General features: G+C 39.2%; 1 protein-coding gene across 2 annotated transcripts in view; it reads left to right on the top strand.

The window, feature by feature from the left end:
* OCIAD1 (OCIA domain containing 1) overlaps positions 1–6,140 on the top strand; it is a 42,632-nt gene extending 36,492 nt beyond the window's left edge. For both annotated transcript variants that reach the window (XM_075859621.1, XM_075859614.1), the window contains exons 7-8: positions 2,436–2,579; positions 5,899–6,140. In XM_075859621.1, coding sequence (XP_075715736.1) covers positions 2,436–2,579; positions 5,899–5,936 — 182 coding nt within the window. In that variant the 3' untranslated portion in view covers positions 5,937–6,140. The remainder of the gene's footprint in view (positions 1–2,435; positions 2,580–5,898) is intronic.
* Positions 6,141–10,029: the final 3,889 nt, after the last annotated feature.

Below are 10,029 nucleotides of genomic sequence, written 5' to 3' on the forward strand. Positions count from 1 at the left end.
AAATATTGAGTTGCGTTTCTCTGGTAAAACCTTTTTGTGTTACAGAAAAAAATTGATTTTCCGACACCAAAAATAAATTTGTAAATTTCCCCTCTACTTTGCTTTAATTCCTGTGAAACACCTTAAGGGTTAAGAAACTTTCTAAATGCTGTTTTGAAAACTTTGAGGCGTGCAGTTTTTAAAATTGGGTGACTTATGGGAGTTTCTAATATAGAAGGCCCTCAAAAACTTCAGAACTGAACTGATAACTATAAAAATAGGTTTTGGAAATTTTCTTAAATGTGAGAAATTGCTGCTAAAGTTATAAGACTTGTAACGTGCTAGAAAAAAAAAAGGGTGTTCAAAAACTATGCAAACATAAAGTTGACATATGGGAAATGTTAATTAGTAACTATTTTGTGTGGTATAACTGCTTGTCTTACAAAGTAGATACATTTAAATTTAGAAAATGTGCTAATTTTTGCAAATTTTCTCTAAAGTTTGGTGATTTTCACAAACAAATACTAAATTTATTGATCAAATTTTTCCACTATCATACAGTACGATATGTCACGAGAAAACACTCAGAATTGCTTGGATAGGTAAAAGCATTCCCAAGTTATTACCACATAAAAGAACACATGTCCAATTTGAAAAAATCTGCTGCGTCCACAAGGCCAAAACAGGCTCCGTCCTGAAGGGGTTAAGAATCCGTACCTTGAAAGTCCATATTGCAGCTCTCCGTGTCTTCCTGGTTCCGAGACTAGCGGACCATCCGTGGGTTACGATTTTTTTTTTTTTAGAGCTACTTCTTGTATCGCAGCTCCAATTGTTACTAGAGTTCCTCCTTGCCATCTGAATTAAGTACTAACGGCACTTACCAAAAGTCCTTTTGAACCAATTCAGGGTGCTTCCTTAAGGTTCCTAACCTTGAAAAGTTTTTTGTTTTTTTTCTTCTTTTTTTTTCGTCGATCAATAACATGGGTAGAGTTGAATCTGCAGCAGCATCAGTGTGCAGGAAAGAATAGTGGACTCCCTAGAGACTCTACCCTCACGGGTGCCTGGAGACTGTGTCTTCTCACTTCCGACGCGGCGGTGAAGGACCTGTGGGAGGAAGTGACATCACAGCGTGATCTTTCGAGATCACGCTGTGTGCAGTGAAAGAAGCTGGGCTGGAACGATGAGAAGTGTATGAAGCTGATTGGTCATAGTCATACACTTCTCTTTACAACACCCAGTTGGTCAAAAGCGAAAACACGCCCAGTTGTCAAAGTCCTTTGCATAAATCTAAAATCATAACTCCGTCAAAATTGATTGTTTTTCTAAATAAAAACCACTGCTGTGATCTACATTGCCGCGCTGATCACATTATGTAAGAGAGAGGCACTTATAGTGTGGTGACAGTCTTTTTAAAGCTCATTCAACCCGAGCTGTTTCTGCCTCCTGGGCTGAGAGTGCTTCTGCCTCAATTGAGCAGAACTGTAAGGCTGCGACACGGTCTATTCCAAATACTTTTTTTTTCTCATAGATCGGCTGCTGTAAAGTTTTACAGCCCCCCCCCCCCGAAAAAATAATCTGTTAATCCTTCTGGTGATGCTCTCACGGAGGTGTAGAGGGAAAAATGATTATTACTTAGCGATCATTTGATTTTTCCTTTAACCTCCACGACCGCTCTGGGTCTTTTCCCACCCTTTTCCATAAAATGAATTGAAGAATATTACGATTCTTAGCCTGCATGTTATCAAGTCTCTGGTATTAACTGGAGAGCGTGTAAGGAGGAGGGGGAATTTAAACTGCTTCCTATTTCCTGTCACTTGGAGGCTGGGAATCCCTCCTGGTGGTGCGGTCATGGAGGTTAAAGGAAAATCGAATTACCGGTAAGTAATATTTTTAAGAAGGGGTGGAAAAAAATAGCCATTCCTCCGTTCTTTGGGTTTTGTTTTTCACGTTCACTGTGAGACATAAATGACGAGTTAACTTTATACTGTGGACCCATACGATTAAATCAATGCCAAAACTATATAGCTTATTTTATTTTTTACCCAAAAAAATAAAGCTGTGAGAAACCGCAACACGCGTGTGTGAATTCAACCTTCGATTATGCTGAAACTTCTTAGTTTGTCGTTTGTATATTCACTTTTCTCCCTAGTTTTAAAGAGTATTTTTACGTTAAACTGCTTAAATAAGAAAAGTTTATATGAGGATGGCCCTATTGAAAGATGTTTGATGGGAGCGGAGTATAGGGGAAGATGCTTGTTTATTTTGTATTTTTTTTTTTTTTTTTTCCTAAACTAATTTTAAGAGCATTCCACATCGGAAGGTTTAAACTTATGAATTTGGTGATGCTAAAATTTCATTACAAATCAGTTGCGTTTTTGTTTATCGAAACTGAAATTCAGTTTTTTTATTCCCATTTGCGTTTCAAAATAAATCTTAAATGTGTTTTTATTATATAGAGCCTGAACCAATCCTAGAAGAAACTTCTAAACAGAAACCAGTCACGTATGATGAGCTGAGGGACCACAACAGGGACATCTACCACAAGGCTGGTTTGGCCTCTACTAGAGCACCTGTACAGGAAAAAAAGCCCTGGAAGGAAGGTACCATATTGTGTGTTTTTTTTTTTTTTTTGCATCATATAAACACAAGAAATAATCATTTTAGACTGTTCACCTCTGCGGCGATGTGTTCCGTTGTCCTGCTCCATCAGAGGAGCAGAACAAGGGAGGGACGGAAGCAACGGTTACTTTGTACAACAGAGACCGCCGACAAAACCGTCTGACTTTAATGGGTACCATCGGCTTCCCGTCGGGGTGGCTGATTTTACCGGAAACAATAGCGCAGTATTCCGGTAATCCCTGCCGGATCTTCGACGGAGGCTCTGTCGTGCAGATTTGAACAGGGCCTTAGACTTAGAAAGTGGAAAAAATTTATTACATGTTGACTATGTAAAGAGTGGATTTAAACATGTCTACAGGGGGAAAAAAATCCTTGCCTAGGCAATCGACCGGATGGCCGCAAGGTATCATGCATGCATCCAATTAATTACAATAGGATGCATGGGGGTTTCCACTGTGTACCTCAGTAGCTCTGCAAACGTGACGTGTGTGTGAAAACCATTCCCGCAAAATCTGTGCTCCAAAAGGCGCTCCTTCTCTTCTGAGCCCTGACGTCGGTCCAGACAGCAGTTTATTACCACATATGGGGTATTGCTGTAATCTGGAGAAATTACTTTACAATGTTGGGGTGCTTTTCCTCCTTCAGTCTTTGTAAAAATTCTAAAAAGATTAAAATTTTCAGACTAATTTAAATAAATTTAGCAAAAAAACCTGTGTGGTCAAAATGCTAAGTATACCTCTAGAAACATTCCTTGAGGAGGAGGGGGGGGGGGGTCCACTGTTTTGGCACCATAAGAGCTCTTCAAACCTGACATGGTGCCTAAAATATATATATATATATATATATATATATATATTAAAAAAAAAAAAGAAGGCCCCAAAATCCACTAGGTGCTCCTTTGCTTCCGAGGCTGGTGTTTCAGTCCATAAGCATGCTAGGACCACATGTGGGATATTTCTAAATACTGCCGAATCTGGGCAATAGATATTGAGTTATGTTTCTCTTCTGTGTTACGGCTTGTCCACACACAGTGGAATTGCTGCATGTTTTCTGTCCGGAATTGCGGACAGAAAATACGCTGCCGAATACAGTAGCAAGTGGTGAAATTCAACAAATCTTAGCCACACGCTGCGTAAATATTCAGAGCAGCTATTGACCTGTGGTGCGTATTTTTGGTACTGCAGAATGTCCATTCCTTCTGGGGAAAGTGGACTGAATTACTGCGTTTTTCAGAGGAGACGTCACCATCTCCCAGCATTGAGAAAAACGCAGCAAAATACGCACCATTTTCTGCAGCCGAAAGCGCAGGAAATGGTGCGTGTTTGCTGCGGCGGAAAGTCTGTGTGTGGACAAGCCCTTACAGAAAAAAATGTATCACAGATTAATTTCGGCAAAAAAATTCCTGTGAAACACCTAAAGGGTTAAACTTTCTGAATGCTGTTTTGAATATATTGAGGGGTGGAGTTTTTAAAATGGGATGATTTATGGGGACTTTCTAATATACAAGGCCCTCAAAGCCACTTCAGAACTGAACTGGTCCATGATAAAATTGCCTTTTGAAATTTTCTTGAAAATGTGAGAAATTGCTGCTAAAGTTCTAAGCCTTGTAACGTCCTAGAAAAATAAAAGGATGTTCAAAAACAACAATGCAAATATAAAGTAGACATGTTGTAAATGTAACCTAGTAATTATTTTGCATGGTATTACAATCTGTCTTACAAGCAGATACGTTAAAATTTAGAAACAATTCGCATTTTTGCCACAAGGCCAAAACAGGCTCCGTCCTCGCGTCTAAGGTTCAGGCCTATTTTGGCCTTAATGACCAAGCATTTTTTTATGTCGACCTAGCCATATGAGGTTTTTTTGTTTTTTTTGCAGGGCAAGTTTTATTTTTCAATTGCACCATTTTTGGGTGCAATTGGGTGTATAGCTTATATTGCTTAACCCCTTAGTGACCACCAATATGCCTTTTCACGTGAGTCACTAAGGGGCCTTAGGCTAGGCTGACGCCTTTTCACGTGAGCCTAGTCTAAGTCCTGCACGGGTCTCCCGTGCAGGCTGGAGCCGGGTGCTCTGCTGTCTGATGACAGCTGAGCTCCTGCTCCAACGCCCGCGATCAAAGTTTACAACTTCAGCCCTCAAAGGAATTTTTTTTCCAGTTTCCCAGTACATTATATGGAACTATAAATGGTACCAATAAAAACTACAACTCCTCCCGCAAAAAAAAAAGCCCTTACACCACTCTATTGATGGTTATGGCTCTTGGAATGCGGGAAGTGAAAAATCCAAAATTGGCTCAGTCCCAAAGGGGTTAATCCCACTAGGGGACTTCACTATCCGATCTTATGATCACAGATATAATTCTTTGGTATACTGACAGGCAATCTATTAGGCTATGCCTCAGGCACGGCCTAATAGGCATATAACCAGGGCAGGCTTGGGGGCCTTTGTTAGGCCCCTGGCTGCCATGGCAACTCATCGGCGATCGTGCTCACGGGCTGCCGATCGGTGACAGAGGGAGCTCCTTTCCTTTGTCAAATCGCTTAAATGCCACGGTCGCTATTGACAGCAGCACTTAAACATTGCAGCGGGAGCTAGCCGTTGCAGCAGGAGCCTGGCTGTCATTCACAGCCGTGCTCCCGCAGTGATTGTGTGGGCACAGCTTCTGTGCCCGCACAACCACAAACCAGTACATGCACGGCAGAATGCGCAAATGGCTTCATTTATATTCCGTGCATGTATATGATTCTGCGCCAAGGGGTATTCCCATCTGACATTTATGTCACAGGATATACTATAAATGTCTGATCGATGCAGCTTAAATATGTGGGACCTGCACCTATGTCTAGAACAGGGTCCACCTACCTTCTCCCGTTGTCGTTGGGCTCCAGTCTCTATTACAAGGTGGCTGGGAGTACGGAATTAGCCAATCTTGGTGAGCTACGCTGTGTCCGTAACTACCATTCGCTTCTTCTATGGGAGTTACGGAAATAGTGTAGTTATCTGTTGCCATACCCCCAGCCACCTTTTTTCTTTTTTTTTTTTTTTTTAAAGAAAGTTTTCGAAAATTGACACTAGCTGTAACGTATGCAATTTATAAGGGTTCTGTAACTGGACTTTATTTGACTTCATATGGCCTTATTCTGTACCCAGTCACCCCAGCTATTTTCTGTAGAGTGTCATCTATCTGTTAAGACCAGGAAAACTCCCTCCACAAGAGCTGTATCTTCCATAGTGTAATGTTTCATGAGTGAATGCATTTATTAATACACTACAAAACCATTGTCTTCTGTTTTTCAGTCAAGAAGAACAAATACGGCGATGTGTGGGAAGAATAAAAATGCCTCCATAACACCAAATCTTGTCACCTGTAATAGCTGGTCCTAATGCTGGCACTGAATGAATAAAGGGGTGCAAAAATCGTAACACCATTCAGACTTCATGAAGATTTATTTGTTTGTTGCTGCAATTATAAAAATAATTTGTTTTCCAGTTGACAGAATGGCTTCTATTTTACCACATTAAAATATTTTTTTTTCGTATGTTTTTTCATTTTTTTTATAAAACACCGATGATCAGTGACACAAACGTAGTTATTTAGTATGCAATATGTAAGTATTTGGCGTCACACAATTTTGTGACTTTGGATCAATACTGGAGCATATTAGAATTGCAAAAAAACCTGTTTTGGCTCTGATTATCTGCACTGGTCAGACTCCATGATCGCTTTGAGGTTTCACTTGTTTTCAGACTATTTTCACTCATCAGGACCTGTCTTAGTGCATTGAAATAGAATAACAAACCAGAGTAAAAAAAAACCACAAATATAGTGTGTGTGGTGGGTTAACTGTGAACTTTCTGTGCCAGAAAAAAAAAAAAGGGGAGCGTATGCGGAGCTTAGCAGAAGTGTGGGACCAATCCAAACCATCAGTGGAAAAAAAGGATTAGGAAGTAATTGTTGAAGAAGAGCCTCCAATTTTGTTGATATTTTTATTTTTTAATGTCCCTCCGTGCTCTGGTGTACACCACCTATTGAATAATAAAAAGTGTAGGTATAGGTAAAGAGGGAAAAGTAGAGCACGGTGGGTTTAATGTCGCCTTCAATGGTTTTATTGATACCGACTAATGTAGTAGGGAAAAGATTTGTCCTGTGCAATGTCCCCTTTTATTGCCACAATTTATAATATTTTTATTATTAATAAAGTCTTTCAACCTTATTTTATTATATTATGTATTTCTTGGTTTTCAAATTCCACTGCTAAGGAAGCTATTGGAAGCTTTTCTCCTTCAGTGGAAATAGAAGAGGTGGTGCTGCAAGGGTCTGTATTGGATTTATTATAAACCCTGCGTATGCACACCGCAAGGAATCGTGCTCTGTCTCAGTGAACAGCTGACTGGTCACTGAGTATATTGTTATATATATATTCTCTCCCAGCGTGGCCACTCGGGTCTTTAAATGATTAGCAGCCCAGGATTACCAGCTGCATCTGTAATTTAGTAGCAGCGCAGGGTTAACAGCTATCGTTGCGTTTAGACAGGCAGACAGTCTGAGTGAGCAGCTGATTGATCACCAATGCGTTTTAATTGTGTGATTTTCTCCCAGCGTTGCCACTCCAATCTATTGTTGAACAGCAGCGCTGGGATGACGGTTATCACTGTGTTTAAACAGACGTAAAGTCTCAGTGAGCAGCTAACTGCTCCCCGAGTACGTTTTCTCCCAGTGTTACTGCTCCAATCTGTGTTGAGCAGAGGTGCTGGGATGACAGCTATCGCTGCGTTTAAACAGGCAGACAGCCTAGTGAGCAGCTGACTGATCACCAATGCGTTGTTATTGTAATTTTCTCCCAGCGTTGCCACTCTGATTTATTGTTGAGCAGCAGCGCAGGGATGACGGCTATCACTGTGTTTATACAGACGTAAAGTCTCAGTGAGCAGCTGACTGCTCACCGAGTATGTTTTCTCCCTGCGTTACTGCTCCAATCTGTGTTAAGCAGAGGTGCTGGGATAACAGCTTTCGCTGCATTCGGATAGACCGACAAGAATGCCCGTTAGCAGTCAACACTCTTAGGTAGTGAGACTGGAAAATTGCTAGCTGGATTATGTCTGCAATATTCAGAGTCTCAGCCGTGAGAACGGCTAAGTGGTGTGCAGTGTAATCGCCACTACACTCATTCGTTCCCGCTCTGTCATGAGCGATTCTCTAGATGCGGTAGGATTAGTTTATGTTATATTTTCATTATGCTAATCTCTCCCTCTATGTAATCTTTCCCTACTATCAGAGTCGGTATAGTCCCGACGTACGTTTCACTGAACTAAGTCAGCTTCTTCCGGGGGCGGGAGCATTTTGTTTCTGGCGTCTTTTACAGGCCAGATTTGATTGACATTATTTCTAGCCAATCAAGTTTAGAGTAACTTGTTACATTGTATCCTGTGTTTGAGGATACATTAAAGTGAACATTAGTTGTACATTGTAGCTGACTTTTATTACCAAACCATTTCATACAAGAATAACTTCAGCAGTTTTTAAGTGAATTGATCGGATTAATGAACATTTATTTCCAATCTTTAATTTATTTAGATTCAAATTTATAAACTGGGTAGAAAACGAATTAGACAGACTATTGTTTGGATAGTTATCTCTTGTCACATTTATATCCATTAGTCCATCAATATATTTTTTATTTAAAATATCATCTAAAATAATTTTATAGATAATTTTGTTTTATTGTATGTTATTTAAATTTTTATGTTATTTTATTAATTTATTGTTTTTACTTTTTATTTTTATTTTGTTTTTATGTTTTTATATTTATTGTATTTTTATTAGGGTTTTGAATCTATAATTAAACATAGAAATTGTATATGTGTAGTGTAATATTTTCTTCTTATTTAAAATTAAAACATTAAATTAAAATTTGGATATAAATTCTCAGTTCTATAGTTTCACATTAGTTTATAAAACATTGTGAATATAGATATCACTGCTGGTTGTGTATCAATCCCATAATTATAATTATTAATCTATTGTCTTATTCTTCTTAATATTTTTGGTATTTTTAATATTATGAAATGTTTTATTTTTTAAATTTTTTAAATTTTACATTTTAATATTTTCGGGATTGTAAACTCTAATCATGTATTGTGCCATTGTTCGATACCTTCATATCATGGCACAATATTATATGGGACTATACCCATTAGTCTCCTTATTCTTTTTCGTTTTCTTTTACTTTTTGGTCATCTGTTATTTATCAGCATGATTTTGATATCATATTGTGACACAGTCTTATAACGTAGTTTTTATAGGCAGGTTCAATCTATTTTTAGTGGAAAAAGCATTGGAGTATCTAATATTTTAGAGAAAGCAACCAAAGTTAAAGGATTCATTGAGTCCATTTGGGCTCACGGAGTTCATTTTGAAGATCCACTTGCTCTCCTCTTATAGCAATATGGAATCCACATCACCACCTCGGATTCCTGTGGTGAGGTGGCAAATGGCCCAACCTGATAGGTCTTTCAGGTTGAGATTGTGACAGTGTTTGAAATGTCTAGCGACTGGTGTAGGTTGAAACAGTTTATTCTGTTTTTTGGTCTCCATCTCCACTTTGTCATAATTTCTTATACTTCCAATGTGTTCCCTTATTCTGGTTTTCAACTCTCTCTTAGTCTTACCCACATAGTGTAAATTGCACGTACATCTTAAGACATATCACCCCTTTAGTAGCACAGGTGATATGTTCCTGGATTTTATAATACTCTCCCGTTCCATTCCTGAAACCCTGCTTTTTCGCAAGAACTTTGCAGGCTGTGCATAGGCCACATGGATAGAACCCTGGGTATTTGTGTTTCTTTTTTATGCAATCCCTAGAAAAATGACTTTTAACAATATGTTGTTCTATAGTGTTGGTTTTCCTATATCCTGAGGAGATTGATGTGCCCAAGTGTTGTTTAAGATCTTCGTCCAGTAACAAAATCTGCCAATGTTTTTCCATGATGTTGTTCATTTCCTGCCACTTCTCATGCAGTGTGGTGATAAACCTCACAGGATTTTTACTTTCCACTTTTTCCTTTGCGACCAGCAAAGTATCCCTGTCTGTCCGAAGAGCAATATTATATGCTTGTTTTATCTGATGTCCAGAGTAATGTCTGTCTCGGAGTCGTTTTTTCAGATCCACTGCTCCCTTCTTGAAATTTTCAAAAGTGGAGCAATTTCTCCTTAGGCCTCATTTACACGAGCGTATTATACGCGCGTGCTTTTCACGCGTGTCGTACGCACCTATAATAGTCTATGGGGCTGTTTAGACGATGCGTGAATTTTGCGCAGCGTGAGTGCGTTGCGTAAAACTCACGACATGTTCTATATTCTTGCGTTTTTCACGCAACACGCACCCATTGACTTCAATGGGTGCGTGAAAACAACGCATGCCACAC

This window comes from Rhinoderma darwinii, chromosome 1 (assembly GCF_050947455.1).
Source record: "Rhinoderma darwinii isolate aRhiDar2 chromosome 1, aRhiDar2.hap1, whole genome shotgun sequence".
Taxonomy (NCBI): Eukaryota; Metazoa; Chordata; class Amphibia; order Anura; family Rhinodermatidae; genus Rhinoderma; species Rhinoderma darwinii.